Below are 25,207 nucleotides of genomic sequence, written 5' to 3'. Positions count from 1 at the left end.
TTGCAAGGGGGGGGGATGAGCTCCATCCCCTGTAGCGCTTCCACAGGACCAACGGAGGAGGGGAGCCTGGGCTGGGCACTGGACCTGCTGGTGCCAGCTGAGGAGGGACAGGTGGGTCCGCTGGGACTGGCCTTCCCATACGTTCTGTGATTAGGTGTGTTTACTTACAACATAAACAACAGCATTCCAAATTAGTTGTAACAGCATGCAGTAATATTCCCATTAATCCAACACACCAAGGTTCCAACAGTTGAACAGCAAGCATAACACATGCATATATTGAACGACAGTGGACATTCTAACAGCATGCAGGGATGATTGGTGGCAACAGGCCACCAAGATTGTGGTGTTTGAACAGGGCACATGCATCAAAGTAAATGCAGATATTTATAGAACAATAGGACATATGTCCCTACAAATGTTTTGAGATTAGACATACCCATTGAGGTGTGGAATTGCATTGTTTATGCACATACAGTAGGGTGTAGAAAGAAACCTCAATTAACATCTTATAAGTACTTTTAGTCTACACTACATTCCTATTGACTGCAGGTGTATATCCCCTACATGTATTATTACACTTGTCATCATGCATTAGGTTGTGTAATGGGTTTGGCTTAGTCATTATATACCTGACCTATATCTGACATACTAACTGTCCAAGATGCAGATGTTACTGCTACATAGTTATTTATTTTATTTATATTTATGTATCCACATTTCTGGATGTGTTCACGTGACATTTTCAGTTAAATTTCTACAGAACCCTACATTTCGTGTAGCACACTCACATTTCTGGGAACACATTAACAAGCTACTCGTGTGCCAGATTTACTTATGCATGCCAGACATTAATTGACTGTTGAGGACTGTATATATGCTTCACAGCTACTGGCACTTCTATCATCCACTTTATATGGGACTGCCCAACTGTGGGTTGACAGCACTTATTACAACAGTACTATTTGTATAATGCAAGGGTACAACAACATTTCAAAGTAAGTGATACAGACACACTCCAAGTATTATACCTTTATTAATTACATTACACACTTTTCCACAGGCTCTCTCCTTTATTTGATATTACAGTGCATACGGAAGAATATTCAAAACATATTATACCTTTATTAATAGGTTACAACAGTCTTTTTCAGGCTCGCTCACTTATTTTATATGACAGTACATGCAGAGATATTATTCCGGACATATTTTACCTTTCTTAATGGGTTACTACACTCTTTTTCTGGCTCTCTGACTTATTTTATATAACAGTACATGCAGAGGGATTATTCAGGGCATTTTATGGCTGTATTATTGGGCTACAACACTTTCTTTCAGGCTCTCTCACTTATTTTATATAACAATACATGCAGAATAATTACTAACCTGCCTGGTGGTGCAGCCTTAGCAGCCCATCTGCATAGGCTTGCTGATTCGCAGCACGGACACCTGCAGCTGTGAAGTAAATGAAGGGATATTGAGACATACCTATCCATTATATAGACTAAATTAGCATGTCTTACATACTGCATTCCATGGCTACCTACTCAGTAGTGGGGCATCTTGCATGTCACGGGCTTCCTGTATCCATTGGTTCAGTAGGTCCTGCTTCCATCTCTTCAGGTTTGCATGGTGGTGACGGACCTGCTCACCAGTCCGAGGAACGCCTGTGGCACTGGTGAGATCATGAGCTAACCGGTTCCAAGCCGCTGCTTTGTACTCCGTCCCTTGGAACTGGCCCTGCAGGAGTCTTGACTCATGACGGTGGACAAGGAGCCAAACCATGTATTTTGACTCCTCAATGCCCCAGCGTTGCACTCAAAAGTGAGTACTCTCTCCAGCACCAGCCATTCTAACTGCAGATGGGAGCTACAATCAGTTATGGCGAGTATTCCCGCCTATGGGGCTTAAATATGCCGCATTTCCCGCACTTTTTTGTGATTGGCCATTTCTGAAAAATCTCGGCTGACTGCAGACCTGCTTAGCAATGGTTAATCTACCATTTATAAGTATATGTATGCTAACAGTGGCTGTTTATCCTAAGCTGTCATGGCTTAGTGGTTCAGTACTTTGATTATGGTGCACAGTGTCCTGGGTTCGAACCTGTCATTGCTTTTTATTTTACTACTGTCCAGACAGGCTAGGGGGTATGGCTGTGTTTAGGCAACTTTGTTCTACGTTGCTCCACGTTGCCCAACGGTACGCTGGTTGGCACTGCGCGCACCTCCGCGCAATCCGATTGCACTGGGTAAAGCGCTATTTAGCTATGGGCAACTATATTGTGCTGGGTAAAGCACTGCTTAACTACGGGCAACTATATTGTGCTGGGTACAGCGCTATTTAGCAATGGTCAACTATATTGCGCTGGGTAAAGTGCTGCTTAACTACGGGCAACTATATTACGCTGGGTAAAGCGCTATTTAGTTATGGGCAAATATATTGCGCTGGGTAAAGCGTTGCTTAACTATGGGTAATTATATGTCAGGATCCTTTATAAGTATACATTTTGTTCACTGATACATAGGCCATTTCAATGCTTTTTAGTAAAATGTTATTCATATGTGTCAAGAATTATTTCATATACTAATTTAAAACATAAAATAGAAAGAGGAGTGGTGGGACTTGAACCGTGAATGCCTCCTCTTTTTGTGAAGGCTCTACCACTATGCTATTGCTATTTGGCTTAATTTGCACATACATTCCTTATTATGCTCTTCAATGTCGACATTGCTAACTGCAGCTAAGCAATGGTCACACCCGCGGAAACACGCACAAATATGGACAGCTCTGTCAGGAATTAGAAAAAAAATTAAAAGTTTTACTTTTTATAACTGTACTGGGGGTTTACAATGTGAGGGAGTGTAGTGTTGGGTACATAGACATTTGAGCGGACTCGCTCATGTGTGTTGACATTTCACAATTCAGACACTTGCAGGGGCGTGGACCTTTGGACTGCTCGGCAATCAGACATGCCCCCTACCTTCCTGCACGGTCCGTGTTAGACTTGGGAGTGGAGTCAGTGTGCCCTCATGAATATGCATGGCATGCTGACGTCATACCGTTCAACTGCAGTTTCCAAGTAAGACTTATTTAGTCTTACACGGAGGATTCGTGAATCCGGGGGAGAGTCTTTTCACATTGAAGAGAACAAGCCTGTGGCTTACATTAATATTTACAAATGATAGAATTATCTACAAAATTCTATCTAGCTAGGCTGGCAGCCTTCACCTATCTTCACATATATGCCATTAAAATGTGTTTTGCAGTGTGCGGGAACATTCCCATGAGTGATTATTTAGGTAACATTTCTACTCAGACTGTTAACAATGTCTTAATTATCAATGAATGCTGTTTAAAAGAACGTTTCCTGAAAGCATCAGGCTAGGAATTTGTTTGCTTACTGAAGGATCATCTTAAAGGACAACCACACCCCTGAGCATCCAAGTCCTCCAGATTATGCAGAACGCTCCCCATTTAATGAAGAGCGAAGCCACTGTTCCGCTGTTCTGCAATGAACAGCTGTGGCTCCGCTACAAAGCTTTTGATTGGTTTGTATACCACAATTACTGCCAATCGGCATTGTGGTATACAAAGAAATGCATAGCTCTGCTACCCTTCTGCATTGGCTGTGCTCTGCAGTTTCTGATTGGCTCGTAGACCGCATTTATGGCCAATCACGATCTCGGTCTATGAGCCAATCAATTAGAGAGCCTGAGGAGGATGGGAGCCAATGAGAGCTCCAAAATACAGGCCAATCGTGTTCCTGGACACCTTTTCGTGCCAAAATAATGGCTTGAAAAAGGCTTCCAGGAATCAGAGATTTTACTTTTTTGGTTCGGCCGACTGACTACATGAAAAGTTTGGCTGGAAGAAGGAAGGAAGGAGCGGCTGGCTGCAGACAAAGACATCGCGGGAGTCGGAAGTGGAAGTTAGCCTGCCTGCCAGGATGGAGAGGTGACTCGGTCGGTGAGAGCAGTCTGTTTGCTATGTCAGAACAGAAGGGCTGAGGATTATCTTTCTGCTATGCTGCTCTACAACCGAGTTGGAATATCAACTTTGTGCTGTGGATGTATTGGATTTTGTGCTTGGATTGTATTGCTGAAGTGGTACCGTGTGTATAGGCAGAGCAGAGGTAAGTGTTTTATGCTTTTCGCTGTAATGGTTGAACATGAAAATATTTCCCTTTAGAAGTGGTATGCTAGCACAGATCCTGTTATTTTAGCAACTTTCTAAGTGTGTAAGTAATATTTAGTCTCAGTATTTTGTGTCCCTAGTATGTCTCTGAAGTGATAGATAGAATAACAGAATCTGTCTAGGCATACAAAATTACTATCATCTTTCTAAGTTTAAAACAGCAATATTTAAAGTGTCTGTTTCTACTGCTTGTCCCCCTCGTATGTCTATTTTTTTTTGGGAGAAACTGTATGCCAAGACAGGTCCTTGTTCTAGCAACTTTCTAGGTTTATAAGAGCAATATTTAAAGTGTTTGTATTTCTGCTGCTTGTCCACTAGTATGTCTCTGAAAGTAATTGCCTTTTTTTTTTTGAGAAACTGTATGCCAAGACTGGTCCTGTTGTATCAACTTTCTAGGTTTATAAGAGCAATATTTAAAGTGTTTGTATTTCTGCTGCTTGTCCACTAGTATGTCTCTGAAAGTAATTGCCTTTATTTTGAGAAACTGTATGTCAAGACAGGTCCTGTTCTAGCAACTTTCTAGGTTTATAAGAGCAATATTTAAAGTGTGTGCATGTTTCTGCTGCTTGTCCCTCTAGTACGTCTCTGAAAGTAATTGACTTTTTTTTGAGAAACTGTATGCCAAGACAGGTCCTGTTTTAGCAACTTTCTAGGCTTATAAGAGCAATATTTAAAGTGTTTGTATGTTTCTGCTGCTTGGCCCCCTAGTACGTCTCTGAAATTAATTGCTTTTTTTTTTTTTTGAGAAACTGTATGCCAAGACTGGTCGTGTTCTAGCCTCTTTCAAGGTTTATAAGAGCAATATTTAAAGTGTTTGCATGTTTCTGCTGCTTGTCCCCCTAGTACGTCTCTGAAATTAATTGCCTTTTTTTTGAGAAACTGTATGCTAAGACTGGTCCTGTTCTAGCAACTTTCTAGGTTTATAAGAGCAATATTTAAAGTGTTTGTATGTTTCTGCTGCTTGTCCCCCTAGTATTTCTCTGAAATTAATTGGCTTTTTTTTGAGAAACTGTATGCCAAGACTGGTCGTGTTCTAGCCTCTTTCTAGGTTTATAAGAGCAATATTTAAAGTGTTTGCATGTTTCTGCTGCTTGTCCCTCTAGTACGTCTCTGAAATTAATTGCCTTTATTTTTGAGAAACTGTATGCTAAGACTGGTCCTGTTGTAGCAACTTTCTAGGTTTATAAGAGCAATATTTAAAGTGTTTGTATGTTTCTGCTGCTTGTCCCCCTAGTAATTCTCTGAAAGTAATTGCCTTTTTTGGAGAAGCTATGCCAAAACAGGTCCTCTTCTAGCAACTTTCTAGGTTTATAAGATCAACATTTCTAAGGTTTTAAGAGGAATATTCTAGCAATATTTCTAAGGTTATAAGAGCAATATTCTAGCAATATTTCTAAGCTTATAAGAGCAATATTTCTAAGGTTATAAGAGCAATATTTAAAGTCTCTGTGCTGCTTGTCCCTCTTATGTTGGGCTTTATTCCAGTTTTCTTGCACTAAGAGGTTGAGAAGTATGTCCAGATGGATGTCAAATGTGAGTTATAGTAATGGGATGCTTTAACGTATCCAGTTTTGTTTTTGGTAGAACTTTGTGTAACTTGATCTTGAATTCTTTGTCTTAAATGGCACATTCTTGTAAAAGCGCAGAGAGCCCTGGTTTTAAGTACCTTTTTATGCATCTTTGCCAGGCCCACACCTTGCTCTAGGACAGGGGTAAAACACATCTAAAGTGGTGAATGTAAAATGCAAGTAGTATTGTCATGATGTGTGTTGCAAGTGCCTTTGTTAAGCTGGATGTGTTTATCCTTGGCATGGATTTTGAGATAATCAAGGGTGCTTTGAGTACTGAATGTCATGAAAGTCACTCTTCCCTTCTGCAACACTGGTTAGGTGGGCAAGTGAGCACCAGAGGATTGAAAGTGCCATCGAAGCAAGGAAGTGAAGCATGCAGGCTTTTATAGTAAACAAAAGGAGCAGAGATGAGCATGAGAAGATGGTGCAAAGTCAGGAAACGTCCAGTGATATGCGTAGGTTACGGCCCTATTGTCTTGTATCTTTGCTATTGAGGACATTTTCTAATTTTCCTTTCTACACTATAGCCCCATTTGTTTCATTGTTAAATACCACTGTTTTACAAACCTGCTAGGTACAGACTACCCAGATTACAGTGAGGACAGGGATGTAGATATAGATCGCACCCCAAAGAAGAGAAGATACACAATTTCTCAGTCAAGTTGGGCAAGTGCCTTTGACTGGATTTCTATGAGTAGGCACAGAGTGAAATTTCCTTTCTGCAAGGCTTGTAACACAGATTTCACAATCCATCACGGGGGCCGACATGATCTGCAAAGACATGCCAACAGTGAGAAACACAGGCAGAATTGCAAGCATGTAGCTGGAAGATCTATGGTGGATTTCTTTGGACCTCAGAGTTTAACAAGTACAAAGATGGTTGAGGCAGAGGTTGGTTTTGTATCTCTCTTTGCTAAACACAACTTATCATATGCAGCAAGAGAACACATCCTGAAATTTATGAAGAAGTGTGGAGCGGATCAAAATGTTTTCCGTAAAATGACATGTGGAGTGACGAAGGCATCATGCATTGAACGGGATGTTGTGGGGCCTCATTACCAGAATGATGCTGCAGCAGCCTGCCAGAAATCACCATTCTGTGTGTATATGGACCAAAGCACAGACATCGGAGATGACAAACTATTAGTCATCCTTGTTGGTTACCTTGATGAATAGGCAAGCAAAAATGTGATAAGGTTCCTTCATATGCCAGAATGTGTGTCAGGAACTGGACAAGCAATGTTTGATTCTTTACTGTCCACTCTGACAAAATTTAACATTCCAGTTTCCAACACTATGGGCTTTTCTTCAGACAGTACTGCCTCAATGATTGGAAAACACAGTTCTATGCTGTCTCATTTAAAGGAGGTGAAGCCCACAATTATAAACATGGGGTGTCTCTACCACTTGGCAGATCTCTGCAGTAAGGCTGCTGTAAAAGCACTACATTCACCTGTTGAAGAACTTATATCAGATGTGTACTGCCATTTCAGTTCTAGTGCACAAAGACAACAAAAACTGCAGGAATCTGCTTTGCTCACAGATACTGACCCCCTCAAGATCATTAGACATGCACCTACTAGATGGCTCCGTCTTGGTAAGGTTATTAACAGAACCCTGGACATGTGGCCAGCTCTAAATTCATATTTTCTGTCTGCAGAGCCAAGGTCTGCTAAGATTTACTTAATTTCTAAAAACCTGCAGAGTCATGAAGTACATATGATTTTTATGTTCCTTAAGTATGCACTGGAACCCTTATTGGAGTTCAACATACAGCTTCAGAGCAGAGAAATTCAGCTACTGACACTGCATGCCACTGTGCATAACCTCCTGCAGCAGTACGCTGGCAGAGTCCTCAGACCTGCAGCTGCTGTCAGACTAATCAAACACGGTGATGTGTCAGTGTTGACTGACAGTAGCTGTGTTCTACCAATTGGAAAACTGCGGATTGGCTATGTCAAATCAAGCAGTACATGAACATCCATGAGGAGGATACTGCCGGCACAGTCATTGAATTTAACTTTTTACAAAAAAGTTGCAGCTTTTTATGTTGCAGTGCTGCAGAAAATGCTGAAAAGGTTTCCCATCCAGGATCACTTACTGAAAGATGCTGCATTACTTATTAATCCAGCAAAAAAAATTGGACCTTTCTTCTGGACTTGTCAGAGATGTTGGCTTCCGTCTGGGTGTATGTGAAAATGATGTTGAGGCTGAACAACTAATCGATGAGCTCACTCAATATCAGATCAAGGACACGGGGAATCTGACAGGCCCAGTAGATGGGCCCCACTCATGTGTGTCACAGTACTGGGCACACCTTCTAAAGGAACTTTGCACTGAAGGGAAACTGCCACTCTTTAAGCAGCTGATGATGTGCCTACTTTGCTTGCCACACTCTAATGCACAAGCGGAAAGACCATTTAGTGTGGTGCGGAAAGTGAAAACTGAACTGCGTCAGTCTCTGAGTGTAAAAACGCTGAACTCTTTGTTGGCAGTCAAAATGAATGAAGAACTGGATGTCTGTGATATTAAGCTGATAAAACATGTTTTAGAGGCTTCCAAGAAAGCCACAGCAGCATACAACAAGTCTACATCTGACGTATGGTAGGATGCTGTTTAACTTGTTCTAAACTTTGTGTGAATTGCAATATGTCTATTTAGAAAATGTAGTAAATGTGATTTTTATTTTTGTAAAGTGCTGTTTCATTTACTTATGGTGTGGTTATGGTATTGCAGATTATCAAATAAAGGTTTTTGGATCTGAGAAGCGTGTGTTATTGAATTTTACAGTTCTACCATGCTCCATGGCAATGGCACGTTTTGCGCAGTGCGAAAATAGGGTGTTCCACATTTTGACCATTTGTCACACATTGTTGGGGTCTGTGTTCCACATTGACCACTTAAGAGGTTGAGACCTATGCCGCACCCACGGACTCAAAAAGCATGTTTATTTCATCATGGTTTGGTGTTTCCCACATTTTAACACCACTCTGGGACTATTTAGAGCATTTCCGATATTTTTATACGCAATTTCTGATTCTGACCTCATGGGGTCTGGCATATTGAAATAATTCTGACTGTTTAGTCTGCCTCAAATATCCCAGAATGCATTGTTTGTCTCCAAAAAATTGCATCAGATCTGCCAAGTTTTCCCTAAAGCTCCTGCAATTCCACTGATTTACAGGCATTCACTGCTGTGTTATAGTCACCTACTTTTGGTTAACATGTTATTCCTTTTCAATGACTACTTCAAACACAAGCAGTGAAAATGCTACAGAACAGAACTGAAAAGTGCATTTTATTGCTCTCTCTTCTTAGAAATGCTAACTTGATTTCTTTTGTGAAGGCTGAAATCTAGTTCTTCAAGGTATCTCACCTCCCCCTACACACCTACCTTCCCTAGCTGTCAAAGAGCTAAGGGTAATTTGACCCATTATCTGCATGTGATTGACAGCTCACAGCAGGTGACCAAACTAATGTACTGTTTTCTTGTCAGCCTTTCCTTCCTTACAGTGGGAGATTTTTTTTGTTGCACTCCTCCTGTCAAATTTAGAACCAAGCTCCACAGCACTGGGAATAATCATTGTTTTGCAAAGCATCAAACTCCTACTTATTTTTCCTTCCTATTTGGTTAAATAGCTAACAAATGATGCACTATAAACACAGAATATTTCACAGACTTGCATGACAGCACCCACAATGCTTTTTTAAGTGGTAATTTAAGAAAATTACATTATTGCATACTTCTTGTAATCTGATGTAGTGTTGATTAATTGTGACAGACATCTGCTTCTTATGTAAAATGATGCAATTAATGTCTAAGCATGGTCATTGCAAATTTATGCTCTTAGTTTTTGCAGCTGTTACTGTGCTTTTGCCTGTAGTTTGTGACATATCGGTAGGGCTCTTCAGAAAAGTGAGATTATAGTTTGACATTTTTGCTAGGTTAAGAGTGGGCTGGGCAAGGCAGCTCTGACATCACAATGTGGGAGGTCCACTGGCTCTTCTATACAGCATGCAAATCAGCCGGGGATTACATCACTTTGGGGGAGGAAACGTCCCGGTAGCTAGAGAAAGAGCTCTGGCAGATGTGACATCATCATTTCAGAGCCAGCTGGAGAAAGTGAAATTAAAACAGTACAGAAAGGTAGGAAGCCTAACAAGGAAAACAGTTGAGTGGATTAGTTTTTAATGCAGCATGGGTGATTTTTCAAGGCTGTATCAATGAACAGGGACCAAAAGAAACAGCAGGTTGAGCAATCAGATTTAATATCCTGTTGTTGTCCTTTAAGGTAGAACCTAGATGCATGGCTTCCTACACATTATAGCTGTGAATTAATATATTTCTTTGAGCTGATAGTTGGGCCTTGATGCGTCCTGCAGTCATGGCCTTTATTTTTGCTAAAGGACAGACTGTTTCCTGGAATGGCTGTAGACTGAACTTTGTTAATGAGACATAACTAAGGCACTGTTTTTTTTGTTTGTTTGTTTTGTTTTGAAGCTGTCCAGTCAATTGGGCTGATATTTTGGTTTGTTGATTGCTAAATAAACCTGCCTCCAGTATTTTTGGAACTTTGTTGGAATATTGGCAGTGTGTAGACGGCTAATTTGGCAAGAAACTTGCCATATAGTACCTTGCTGTATCCCTCCCGCCAAGAACAGACCATACTTTGGGGTTTAAGTTCCATAATTATTGTGACTGCTGTGTTCTTGCATGGTTAATTGGTGTCTGTAGCTACTGAGAAATGAGTGGGTAAAATTGTGGGGTCACAGGTGGGGAATGACTAAAGGCTATCACAGTTGTAACAACTGCTGATTATGGTGTAAAACATGTCTGCCAACCCAATATTGTGTTGTCTCTAAAAAAACTAGCCAGAGGTATGAGTTGGAGTCTTATCTAATAATATCTAAGCACAATGCCATTTCAGAGGATTGGAGTTGGGTAGACTGAGCAAGAATTGTGTTATCTCATATAACAGGAGAGGAACTTAAAATGAACATGGACCTACTTGAGATGCTCTATATCTGTATCTAACTCCTCGTACATCACCTGTTTGAAAGGCCTAAATCTAATATGTGACATTAACAAAACCTGCTAGGGACACAGGTTTGTCTCCTAGCGGCTGCCCCATCTCTGGAATAGTCTTCCCATACATGTCAAACAAAGTACCTCACTGACCATCTTCAAGAGCAGTCTTGATGATTGGATGGGAAACTACAAATTTGTCCCAGGGGTTCCATCTGTGTCCCTCACTGACAGGGGTGACAGGTGCTGACTGAGGTTTCCTTTTTGGAGGGGATAAACTCTTGGCTAGGCTTGTAATTGCCCCAGGGCCATTAGCCTAGTAACCTCCTATGATCCTGTGATAGATGAAACATGGGCTATAACAAGCTTAAGAAATAACTACTAATCAGGGTTGGGATAAACAGTAAGGTGAAGGCAATATAATTTCAAAACTGGACTTTTAATACAGGTAAACTGGTAAGACCATAGATGCATAACTTAAATGCAGAGCTCTTGCTTGATCCTGATAACAGCAAAAAAAATTGAAAGTTTAACAATATACAGGCTTAAAAGATCTTTGATTTGCATAGTAAAATATGGAAATGAGCGGTCCTAAAAACTCTGAAAAGCTAATGACTTTTGCAGAATACTTATTATTTAATGACACAATGCTTAAAATGCATTGCCTGCCTCTAAGGCTGACATTGCAATAAGAAATAATGCATTCTTCTTTGAAACAAAAAGCAGCAAGTAATGAGATAATTTGCTTTAAATGTGTGTTGAGTGATCACATTGCTGATAATAATGAAACATGCTGCCAGCAGAAATATAAAAAACTGAAATGCATGTCTTAGATGAAGTTAGACCTATGGAATGTGACAGAATTACAGTTAGGATAATTAAGTCTGTGTTGCTTTTCAACAACTAAGCTAGTAAATGTTTTGTATTTTTAGAAGGTTGAGGGAGATGAGCCTAGCCAAATTCTGGAAACATGAGTTACCTTGTCAAATGTTCTCTACAACTGTGTGTAGAACTCATTGTAAATTGCACCACCTAGCCATAAGATATAGCAAACAAACTGGCAGACAAATTCAGCTCTAACTTTACCCTCTCTCCCCCCAATCTTCCTTCAGGTAATACCATGAAATATAACTCCCCCTGCTATCAGTAGGGAACAGATTCTAAATGTTCTTTCTAAGGCCAAGAACACTGCATCAATGGGTCCAAACAATATCACAGGATGCCTTCTAAATAGTATGAAACATGACCTATCAGACCCTCTGGAATTGCTATTTAATTGTATCCTCCAAACAGGCTCCATGCCTCATGAATGGAGAACAGTAACAGTCATCTATCTCTCTGCACAAAGGTGGGCCACTTACATACCCTGGAAACTACAGACCCATAAGTCTCACTAGTCTCATATATAAAGCCATGAAAACAATTATCATGGAAATGATCAATAATGACACAGGAAAACTCCAGACACTGGACCCAAACAAATTTGGTTTCATCAAGGGCAGGTCATGCCTGCTCAACCTAGTGGACTTCTTTGAGAAGGTTTCCAAAGCAAAAGATGATGGCAAAATGGTTCACACTGCCTACCTTGACCTGGCCAAGGCATATGACACAATACCCCACTTGGGCATTGTTGACAAACTTAAGAGGTTTGGTACAAACCCTTATGTCACCCAATGGATAGCCAGCTGGCTCACAGACAGGATGCAGGAAGTTAGAACTTGGGTGTTCACCTCTACAAAAAGGCCAGTCACAAGTGGAGTCCCTCAGGGATTGGTCCTGGGACAGCTCCTTTTCGTAATTTCCTTCTCTGAAGTCAAGGCCAATGTCTATGCCCTCTGGCTGACTAAATTTGCAGATTTTTTTAAATTAGGAGCTGTCATTGAATCCCATGCCAACAGAAATGTTCTCCAGGTAGAGCTTACACAGACAACCAACTGGTGTCAGAAGCGTAGACTAAAACTAAATGCCAAGAAATGCATAAGAGTATCCTTCGGGAAGTCATCCACCACTGATAACTATCATATCGACAACACACTCCTAAGAGATGACCCAGTAATCAGGAGACTTGGGGACACACATAGATAGTAATCTAGCCATTGAACATTGTGTGTCTACAGTAGTGAGGAAATCATTCTATGCTGTGCAACTTATAAATAAAGATATGGCATCTAGGTCCAACAAAGTCATTGTTCCACTGTATTTGGCATTCATCAGACTTATCATTGAGTACAACGCCGTATTTTGTATGTACCTAACCGTACCTTACCAAGCATATCCAACAACTGGAATGTCCACAGAGGTTCCTCAATAAAAGAATAAAGGGCATAAGTAACATGTCCTATGCAGACCATTTCAAGGCCCTATCCCTGTGCCCTGTCTCCTACAGGCTGTTGAGGGGAGATCTATGCCTGGCATGCAAGGCATTGTCAGACCCCACTCTGATGGACCTCCTGCATATCCACAAAACAAAAAGCACCAGAATTACCCATTCAAAAGACTTAAACCTTCCCTATGATGTAAATAGGACATGCTGTTGAGATAGATATGTATACCAGAGACTACCCCTTCTCTGGAACAGTTTCCCCATCCATGTGAAGCAGAGTTCCTCCCTAACCCAGTTCAAGTGTAAGTTGGACAACTGTCTGGGAACTAGGAAATTCACTCACAGTTTGGCACCTATGTCTCTAATGCACACAGTCAGCCTGTAAATGGTTCATCTCCCAGGAACCTGCTTGTAAATGTTTCACCTCCCAAGCCCTTGTTTACATTTATCAAGGGTAAAAGAACTTGTCAGAGATTTGTGATGCATGGCTAGGCTTAAAAAGGCCCTTGTGGTCATTAGCCTAATAAACACCTATGAACCTATGTGTGTAAGCATAAAATTATTAACAATCACAAAATGGATATAATATGCTTTCATATTGATGGAAAAGAACATCCCCTTGCCCATGAAGAAATTGAGACAGCTCTGGGAAAACTGTTGCATCCTACTATGAAAAATCTGGGAGGAAGAATCTATAAATGCATTGTAGCTAGCTGATACACACATTCAGAATAAGAATGATGGGGCAACAAGGAAGACCCTGTGTTACAAAGACATTCAGAATCAAGACCAGAAGAAGAGAGTTGACATACAAACTTTGAAAAAAGCCAGAAGCTAGTTGTGGTTAGACAGTAAAAAAGGTTCCCGAATGTTATCAGAAATAAGCTCCAAGAACGGAGTAACAGAAATCCAAAACTGTAAAAAATGCTACTACAGAAACTAAATATAAACTGACAGGACATTCAAAGTACATATTATTACAAGGCAAAAAACACTGGCATGCAAATGGAAACACACACTGAAAATGAAAAGCAGCTGAGTGAGGCCATCAAAACTATGTTAGTACAGAAAGTATGATAACCAGAAGAATGCAGAGATCTGAGCCTGTTTCTGATAACATAAAGTAGTGGGTGCAATTGAAAGTGAACTCTATGCAGCAGGAATTTAACCATGAAAAAAGTAAAACTGAAGATAAATGTTACTCTGAGATACATTTCCCATTCAAAGGATAACATAAAGAAGGAAAAGATAGTTTGAGGATGGTATCCACTCATACTAAATAGGGGCGGGCAATCTAAAAAAAAAAAAGAGGGCACTCGAGGCCTGTGCTGATAGCCAGGAAAGTAAAGCAGAATGGGATTTTTACTTAGAAGTGCCTTTTGCATGGAAAGGCATAAAGGAAGTTGGAGAGCCAGTATTTTTAGGTTACTGATGAAAGAAATCATTAGTTAGCAGACTTACAAGTAAATCACATAAACTTTAAACAGGCAGAATGGGAAGATGATACTTCAAGAAGAGCAAGAGATAGGATGTAGGGGAAGCTAGTGCATATGATGTTCCCCTTACTTCCCTTACTTTGAGTTAAAAGATGACCTCTTATATAAAGTAAGTTAACAAAGGGAAGAAATTCTGCATCAGTTAGTAGTGCCAAAATGTTATATAAAACTAATAATGAAGATAGCTTACAGCCACATGCTAGGAGGTCACCTAGGGGTTACGGCAATGGTATTAGCCAGCTTTTTCTGACCAGGCATAATGAAAGAAATTAGAATGTATATACTCTTTGTCCAGAATGTTCATATGGTCATAATAGGTGTATACTAAACTAATCACCACTAGGGCTCTTGTAATCCTAGCTGTGCAACCCAACTGTGACATATAAATTTGATTTATATAGGGGGTGAATTTCCGATTAACCATCCACTGGTCCACGTTGTAATTAAATGATGTTAGGGAAGAACTCTGCATTGCATGGAATGGGAGCCTGTTTCAGAGAATGGGAGTTCTCTGAGAAATATCTCTCTCTCTCTACAACATGCCCTATTTATGTCGCAAGAAAAAATGAGGTCTTTTGATCTAATAGTTCTGATGCTGTTTGTTTTGCAGATGTGCAAAACATTCATCAAAACAGGAATGCCTTGAAAGCAGCACCACCATCCTAAATAGAAAAGTTCCTTGATCCCAATGCTTTTCATAAAAGTACCATTAGAATATACTGCAACTGACATTATGGGGACACTAGTAATATCCACCAATGTGTATCACTACATACTAGCAAAGCTACAGTCAGGGAGGGGTGAATGGGTGGCTGCCCTGGGGTACAAAGTGTTAGAGGCATGATCAGTACTGTAAAAGATATGCCAATCTTTCTTTGCAGACAGTCTGTGTAATAAATTAAGTGGTTCTGATCTCACTCTCGGCTACTTAAATAGTATTCCTTCAGTACGCTGTAGAGTATTTGTGGTGCAAGTGCTGATCTGTCTTTGCAAATCTAAGGCAGCAGGCATATTGGTAATCATTTAAGCAGTCAGGATTCAGATCATGGCTGTTTAAGTGATTTCAAAGTGTTTTTGCACTGTGTGTGTGTGTGTGTGTGTGTGTGTGTGTGTGTGTGTGTGTGTGTGTGTGTGTGTGTGTGTGTGTGTGTATCTGTGTGTGTGAATTGCTATCGAAGCTTTGCCCATGCTATTTCATGTTTTTCTAATGTCCTGAACTCTGGATGCTTATTTTTAGGGTGGAGGTAGAGAGAAGTTTCAAACTTGGACATTACCCAGGGCACAAGCTGACCTAGCTACAGCTCTACGTACTAGTAATTAGGTAATTTCCAGAAGTACTGTCATTACACAAAACTGATGCTAATGCTGTTGCCAAATAGCTGGTATTCATACGTATGGTTACAGACCAAGGCACGCCCTTTATGTCATGGATACAAGTAGCACCAGTTCTATCCATATTTTAATGTCAGACATTTGAAGACATCAGTCTACCAACTGCAGTCAAATTGATTAGTAGAAAGTTTTAATAAAACACTGAAATTCATGCTGGCAGAAGTTGTTGATGTAAATGGTAAAAAGTGAGACAAGGTGTTACTGCATACAATCAAAGACATGCCACAAGCTCTAACTGGGTTTACTCCATTTGAACCTCTACATGGCAGTCAACTGAGAGGGCTGCTTGACAAGGAAACTAGGGAAAAGGACATTTCCCCATTTAAAAGTGTGATGGAATAGTATGGTGTTTGCAGGACAGATTAAAGCCTATAGTAAGGAAGCAAATGCAAGGAGTCCAGGAAATGCAACAACTAATTTACAATAGGAATGTCTCACTCAGACTTTAATTGTCTAGGTCAGGTACAATAGCTAGTGTCCTCCACAGAAAAAAAATCAGGTTCCCCAAGCGCTCATTCTCAGGATGGGAGAGCTGGCTTTGTCCACTTCACTCCTTTCCATTCAGCACAAGGAGTGGCCTGTGTCAGTTCCTGAGTTCAGGTCACCAGAAGCACAGAAAGATCTCATGCCTCTGTGTCAACAGGACACTATCAAAAATAAAACAAAAAAAACAATTGCATCTGGTCAAAGCCCCTGCTGCTTCACATGAGATCCTACTATATCTATTGATCTAGTTATAGCACGAATTATCGCAGTATATTTCAGTTTGTCAGAAAAAATCCACATACACAGTCAGTAAATATAACTGTAGTCAATGCTGCATGTATTGTGGTAACACACACAGCTATGGCATTTTTGCAATCCTAAAAATGAAAAAAAAAAAAAAAAATACAGAACAGGACAGATTCATCAAGACAATCCAGTGAAATGAAACAGCAACACTCACAAATATGCTCAAAAAGCCAAAGTGAAATCAACTGATTAGCTTATCTTTTCATATTTTCTTTTAAATATATAATCAGCTCCCATAGACAGTAATACTATTACTTAAGAGCCGAAAGGGAATGACCACACAAAATAGTTAATGTAAAATGGGCCTTCACCTCCTGGACTTTCTTCTATCCTCATCAATTAACGGCTTTCTCGTGTTCTCAACAGTTTCAGCCACTGATAAATTACCACCACTTTTCTATCAGAAGCTAAATTGACTCATTTCATATTTTGCAGCCAGATCATGGTTTTACACCATCCAATCTCATCATATAAAAGTCCTAGTTACAAATACATTCCGCTGAACAACTTTCTAAGAAAATGCTTACATTTAAAGTAATACTGAAATAAAATCTTTTTAAGTGATAAGCCAGCTGTAAAACAAACAACACAGTATTATGTTACACAAAACCAGTCATACTATCTTTACAATACTACGTAATATAGCACCATGACTTGTGCAGCTTTTGCAGCTTGGTTCACAGTGCAGATGCTTAAACAGCTTTTTAAATTACAGTACAATAGGTCTTTTGCACAGTGAATGCTACAAATGGCTCTTAATGTAGCCCTGTAACAACATATCTGAAGAATACTGTTTAACCCTGGTTTTCCACGAATGCTAATGTTTTATATTGCATGTATTATGTTACTGCACAAATCTGAATTTTCCATTTGTAGTATTTTCACACTGAAATTGTGATCTGTGGGAATATATTTTAATAAACCTTCATTTGACCTGGGATATTCTAAGGGGCTGCCTATGTGTTGTAATTATGATATTATGATATTATTGTAATCAATATAACTGCACTAAATAGGTTGCCAATTTGTACCTTGTGATGGCCTGGTAGTTTTTTATTTGAACTCTTTGGTCTTCATTTTCTTGTTGAAGAGCTGTTAATTTTTCTTCTAGAAGAAGATTTTTCTCAACCTGAAAGGTAAGGAAAAAATACAATCTTAATTTATATCTACTTTTTGTACTGAAAAAAATCAAATTGTGGTTAGGGGAGAAAATAAGTTGAATTAAATGCCATTTATTCTGAATTTACATTATCATGATTCAGTCAGTCCTGGCTTTTAAGTTTATACAACATAGTGCTTTCATTGTACAGAATCTCATTCATCCAAACAACTATGACATGGTGAAGTGTATTAAAAAAAAACAGAGGCTGCACTGTGTATAACTCAGTGGCACTAAACTTCTAGCCATTACTTAAAGTTTATCACAGGGATGTTACAATAAGGTGCAAGTGTGACATACACCAGACACAAACAATAAAGCATACAACTCAAATAAAACAAAGCTGAAATAATGAATAATTACAGGCAACCCAAGTAATACATGAAATGGAATACATCAAAGACAAAAAACACTCTGGAGACTGCATTGTAAACTGCAGTTATTCAGTAATAACAAGTATATAAACAGAAATTATTTAAGAGTGTTGTAGTCTGTTGTGACACTTGGACGAAACAGATCCAGGTCATTTTACCACATTTAGCTGTGGCTCTTGGAATATCCCGTGGCAACAAACTGAGGCTACAGAAGTTTCCAAAAAATGCTAGTATTTAATTGCGTGTGTATGTGTGTGTGTGTGTGTGTGTGTGTGTGTGTGTGTGTGTGTGTGTGTGTGTGTGTGTGTGTGTGTGTGTCTGTCTGCGGCACGTGTGTGCACGTGTGTGTGTGTGTGTGTGTGTGTGTGTGTGTGTGTGTGTGTGTGTGTGTGTGTGTGTACGCGTGCGTGCGTGTTTGTGTCTCTGTCTGTCAGTACGAGTGTGTGTGAGTCTGTCTGTCTATGTGAGTATGTGTGTGTACTTCTAACCATTAAAGATGACAAAAACACTGAAATCCAAATCATATAATTAAGAATAATTCATAAAAAGTTTTTTGTATAGCAGGATATTCTTCCTCCTGAAGTACACAAGACAGCCTACCACTGTGAGATGCAGTACACTGTAACATGTATTATTTCTTTTATAAAATGGACCTATGAATAAAGGCAAGATGCACTCAGCTATGTTGGTTCTTGCTGTCTAGTTTATAACGGCAAAACTAGATGACACCACAAAATAATTCACGTTGCTTTCTGCACAGATCATTATTTGAACTGTTATGACCAATGCAATGCCAGCTCTACATATTGAAAGAGACAAGGGCTGGAATACAGAAAAATGGATAATGGTGCTTTGTGACTGGAAATGCCAAGCTTCAACACTTCAACTGAAATAGACTTAGTGATGTTAAAAGAGAACTCAGAATGGGCTCTGAGTTTAGAGAAGCTACAGGCAGGGTCCATGTAGTATACACAACACATGTTGATCTCAACGCGGCCTTCAACACAATTCCCCATGCTGGTACCATGCAGAAGCTAAATGTTTTAAAAATCAGTCCATATGCGGTACGATAGTAGCAAACTGGCAGAAGTCTCATAAAAGCACTATTTAGTGAGCTTGCATGAGGTGGCTTGAGAAATCATTTTATGCTCAACTCCTGAGAGATTTGCTTGGCTACAAACATCTGCATTACAAGCTGAAGCTAAGTGAAACTTGCAGTAGTGAATTTTAGTCTTTTGTTAAGTACAAACTTGCAGTTTTAAAAGTACTTTTTTCATCTTTTTCTGTTTCCTAATTGTGTGTTTCTGAACAGTGTGCTGTGTGTATCTTTGCAGTTAGTTCCCCAGCCTCCCTCCCTGTTCCTGTGTTGGTGGCTCTGGAATTGCCCGCCCCTCCTGTAAGTTTGTATTAGAGCACTCCTCCTGGGTCCATCTCATTTGCTGACTTAACTGAGTACAGTTAGATCACATTCTGAGTCTAGTGTTCACTCTACTTAATACAGAGAGAAGATTTGGGAAGGCCAACCCACTTAGGTTCTTCCTTCCTCTCTTCTTGCACTTAAAAAAAAAATTTTTTTGCACTTTATTCATTTCATTTTTATTGTATTTGTGTTTCCTCCTACTTTATTTTGCTTTTCTTAAAAGTACTCAATTTTATTTATTCTGCTGCATTTATTACTGCTTGGTCGTAGCCTGATTAAATTGTAACTGTTATTCTAAGTCTTTTGGTTTAAGCACTTGGGCTTCATACAGGCTGTTTTACATTAAGAAGGTTTGTGGTCTGCACTGTTGTGGCAGGACAGGTAGCTTACATCCATCTAAGCAGGGAATTGCTGACTGAAGGCCCAGTGTCTGCTATTCTGAAAGTGTATTAGTTCTGGCTTAAGCACTTGGGCTTCAGGCCAGTTATTCTACATTAAGAAGGTTTGTGGTCTGCACTCTTGTGGGAGGAGAGGCTGGATTCTGCCCTTCTGAGCTGGGAATTTCTGGTCACAGGCTTATTGTGACTGCTTATTTGAACTGTTTCTTTCTGAACTTGGTGTGCCTTGTTGCTGTATCATAGACCAGATTCAGGCCTGCTGAATCTAGCTTTGTTTGTATAACTTGAGCACTGATCCAGGCCATCTTTTTTTGGAGAAGGTTCCCCTGCACCCTAGTAAGCAGTTAGAACTTGTCTGATTGAAGACTGCTGGAATAGGGCTCAGTTTTGAGCTTTTTTCTGGTTAATTTGTTAACTTGTTTAAATCAGTTTGTTCATTTTCTATTGTTTTACACACACACACACACACATATATATATATATATATATATATATATATATATATATATATATAAAAGAAATTGCACTTTATTCATCTGCTTTTACTGTATTTGTGTTTCTTCCTACTTTATTACTGGGGACATTGACTACAACTCTGATCTACGATATATAACAATAAGTATCCTTTTCTGTGCTTTTAAACTGTTTTTTTTTTGAGTGTATCTGCTTTATTTTCTGAAAAAAAAAAAATATATATATATATATATATATATATATATATATATATATATATACTTGTTTCCCGCCTTTCTAAGCTAGTATAGTCCAGTTTTGAAGTTAGTGCTAAATTCTGGGCTGTGTTATAAATCTGTGTTTACCCATACCTTACGTGGATAGAAGGAAGTTTCTCTGTTCACCTGTGAGAGACGGGAGTGTTGAGCCGCCTATCTGTCCCTGGAGGAGTGGTTTCAGCCCAGAAATTAGTAGTTTATTGGCCATTTTGGGCTAATTTTTATCTCTTTAATTTCCCTGCTAGAAATACCATATTTGCCCGGTTTTGCATACTGGGCAGCGCTGGTTAGCTAGGGTAAAATTATTCCCGGCTCCACAAAGTCTCCCCTTCAATTTTTCCCTTGGAACTAGACAAACTTTCAACTTAAGCACTCAAGCCATTCATTTCTCAGCCCAGCACTTGCTCAAAACTTATAGCAAGCACTTATAAACCCGAGCACTAGACCCTCCTGTACTGTACAGTAGGGCAAGGCTCTCTATTCGACCTTACCAGCCATCCAGTAAAACAGTTCATGGTACCTATCCAGGCATGTTCAAAGGGCAGTTTCAGGTGTACTCTCCAGTCCAACTGGTGAATCTGGGCATTTTGAGGCAATGTTACAACTGCCTCATGTACATGGACAACCCCCTCCTCCTACCACCAAACACTAATACATGCGAGCGATGCAGTTATACAACCAAACTAGAGGCTAAGCTCTCTCAACCCAAGACTGGATCAGACAGTCAAGAGGAGAAGGGAAATACTTGCATCATACCACCAGTCTTACATAGACCCATTAAACCAGCACTGGCAAAAAACACACATAAATACATGGAAACATACTCGGAGGTTCTAAATAAAAATCTGCAAAACCAACAGAGACCTCCAAAGCAAACATCCAAGCAACCTCCACCCCCCCAACACAAATCATGAAACACATACTTCACAAAACCAGTGTGCCATGCAATGACAGGGTTAAGGCAACATAAATACGCAACATACTAGTAATAAGTGACTCTATAGTCAGGCACACTGACGTCCCACTCACTAGGCTGAATAAGGAGAAGGTTACTGTTAGCTGCCTGTCGGGTGCTAGGATCCGCCACATAACACAAGCACTCAGGTCACTCCAGAACAAGTACAAATATGACTCGGTCATTGTCCATGTTGGTGTGAATGACCTGAGCCGTACCTCCCTGGACTACATGAAGAGACATGAAAGAGCTCTCTAGTCACGTAGCCCAGGCTGGTATGACCCTGACCCTGAGTAGCATCCTGCCCTCACCAAGTATGATACCACGGTATAAAGAAAAAAATCATGATTTCAACAATTGGCTAAGTTTCTGATGTCATTCAAAGGGGATCCAGTGTCTGTCTGCCTGGGATGACATGCTCAAGAAGCCACGCTGCTTCGCTAGAGACGGCTTGCACCTGTCACCCTTAGACTTTTGAATACTTGCCAAGGCTCTTGCCACCCCCATAGTGCCTTTTTCAGGCACGGCTCAAAAGACAAACCCATCACCATAAATAGCACAAGTAACAAAAAACTGAGGGTAATGCTACTCAATGCCAGAAGTCTAAACCGCAAAATGCATGCACTCGAAGCACTCCTCAGTATGGAGAAAATAGATATATGTGCAGTAACAGAAACCTGGTTTAAGGCTCCAGAGAGCACTCCAGCACTTCCAGGCTACAACTCATACCATACATTTTGGCCACAGAACCCAAACTGAAATACAAAAGGCGGGGGCGTATCTATATTCATCAAGGATACCCACACCTCCAGGTTATTGGCACAGCACGATGCTTCAGAGATCATCCACATGCAACTAACAATGGGCAAAACTGCAATTAAAATTGTAGCTTGCTACAGATCACCCACCATGTCCCAGGACCCCCCATTCTGCATTTCTGGCTGGGAAACATAAAGGTCCTACCAAACACCCTAATATTGGGTGATTTCAATTACCCAAACATTAACTGGGAGAACTACTCAAGTACTAACTCCCTTGCCCACCTTTTCCTAGAATTTATAAACTGAAACGCCCTGATTCAACTGGTCAACACTCCCACCAGAGGTGACAACATATTGGACCTGGTCATCACCAATATGGGCGACCAGTGTTCCACACCAGAGGTCAACTCCTTGCTGGATAGATCTGACCATAAACAAATCACTTTGGATATCCATATTCCATCCCCACCCCCGGACAAGAAAGCCACCGTGAAAAACTTTTCAAAAGCAAACTTCACGTTACTTAAGACCGAGGTGGAAAGTTTCAAAGCCCCCATGCTGAAGGATAACACTGTCCAAGCTGCAAAATCCTTTACTAATACACTCTACGGGCAGCTACAAGAATGCATGGATCATGCCATCCCAAGCAAAACCAAGACTCCCTCCTCCAAGAAAAGGAAACCAGTCTGGTGGACTCCTGCCATAAACAAGCTATACAATAGAAGGAGGAAACTAGTACAGAAAAGAGTAAAATCCCAAGAAGGGAAGACATCCCTGATCAGTATCAGCAAGAAACTACGATCCCTCATAAAATCATCCAAGGCGAGCGCTGAAAGAAAAATTGCCAAAGATAACCACAAGGCATTCTTTAGCTATGTCAAGAATCTAAGTGGCAATGCTCAGATCTGCTCGGAGTTAGTGCAGAATGGCACAAAATACACTGAACCGACTGATATTGCCAACATCCTGGCAGACAGATTCAGTGCAAACTTCACCCCCAAAAAGGCCCAAAACCATACCAGATGAATGTAGAGTCCCTGAAATCACAGACACTCAGGTTAAAACAGCCCTCTCTAAAGCCAAAAACACAGCATCAATAGGACCAGACGGTGTCCAAGGCTGCGTCCTACACGAGCTCAAAGACGAACTAACCCCTCACCTAAACACTGTTCAATCCCAGCAACTCCACAGGCTACATACCCATAGAGTGGCGCACAGCAACAGTTATTCCACTGCACAAAGGTGGAGCCACAACAGACCCCGGGAACTATCGCCCTATAAGCCTGACTAGCTTGGTTTGCAAGGCTATGGAGTGCATCATCAAGGAACTCATTAACAGAGACATTGGGAACCTTCAAACACTGGACCCTACCCAGTTTGGCTTTGTTAAGGGCAGATCATGCCTCCTAAACCTGGTGGACTTCTTTGAGACAGTTACCAAGGCTACAGACGAGGGAAAGGTGGTACACACAGCCTACCTAGACCTCGCTAAGGCCTTCGACACCATTCCCCATTCTGGTATTATAGACAAGCTCACCAACCTGAACATAAACCCCTACGTCATGAGATGGGTTGCTAATTGGCTCACGGACAGAACCCATGGTGAGAGTTGCTGGTGCTAGGTCTGACTCTAAACCAGTTACAAGTGGTGTTCCCCAGGGCTCAGTCCTAGGATGCCTCTAGTTCAGCATATACTTCTCAGAGGTACAGGCAAGCACAGGAGGACTATGGCTGACCAACGTCACAGACGACTGCAAACTAGGGGCTATAATTGACTATCTGGCTGACACAGACATCCTCCAAAAGGGTCTCACTGAGATGGATACCTGGTGTCAAAATCATGGCCTCAAGCTAAATGATAAAAAGTGCATAGTCATCCCCTTTGGAAAAAACAAAGTACCCACAAACTACCACATAGGTGGTAGTCCCCTAAATATGGAAGACGTAATAAGGGATCTGGGGACCCAAGTAGACAGTAATCTCACCTTTGATAATCACATTGCCAAAGAGGTCATTGTGCCCCTCTACTCATCACTCATCAGACCCATCTTAGAGTACAAAGCCCCATTTGGGATGTAGCTTACAAGACACTTGCAACAGCTGGAAAGACCACAGAAGTACCTCACAAAGAGGATCAATGGCCTCAAACAGATGCCCTATGCAGCTCGACTGAAGAAACTCCAGTTTTACTCAGTTGCATACTGCCTACTCAGAGGTGATCTCTGCCTGCCATACAAGGCCATCTCCAACCCAGAATTGATGGACATGCTCCACCTAAAGAAAACCTTATCCCCTCGAGCCACACACTCTAGGGATCTAAACCTCACCACAACAATAAATAGGACATGCTGGAGGGATAGATTCCTGTCCCAGAGACTTCCCATGCTTTGGAACAAGATCCCAATCTACATCAGGCAGAGCTCCTCACTAACACTCTTTAAAAGAAACCTAGACAAGTGGATGGGAAACAGAAAGTTTACCTCGGAGATCACTTCAGTGGCTCTGCTGGACAGAGGCACAGAGAACTAATCTAAGGGGGCAGAGAAAGCCAACACATTCTGGCTAGGCTTATAAATGCCTTTGGGCAGATAGCCTAGTACCCACCTAAGAAACTA

The 25,207-nt window shown here is 40.7% G+C and overlaps 1 protein-coding gene across 1 annotated transcript in view; it reads right to left on the bottom strand.

Moving 5' to 3' along the window:
* CCDC69 (coiled-coil domain containing 69) overlaps positions 1-25,207 on the bottom strand; it is a 931,420-nt gene that overhangs the window by 52,903 nt on the left and 853,310 nt on the right. Inside the window, exon 8 of the mRNA XM_044075644.1 lies at positions 17,826-17,923. Coding sequence (XP_043931579.1) covers positions 17,826-17,923 — 98 coding nt within the window. The remainder of the gene's footprint in view (positions 1-17,825; positions 17,924-25,207) is intronic.

This window comes from Protopterus annectens, chromosome 6.part1 (genome assembly GCF_019279795.1).
Source record: "Protopterus annectens isolate FY-2018-M chromosome 6.part1, PAN1.0, whole genome shotgun sequence".
Lineage (NCBI taxonomy): Eukaryota > Metazoa > Chordata > Ceratodontiformes > Protopteridae > Protopterus > Protopterus annectens.
This window is presented reverse-complemented; position numbering and strand designations above follow the sequence as displayed.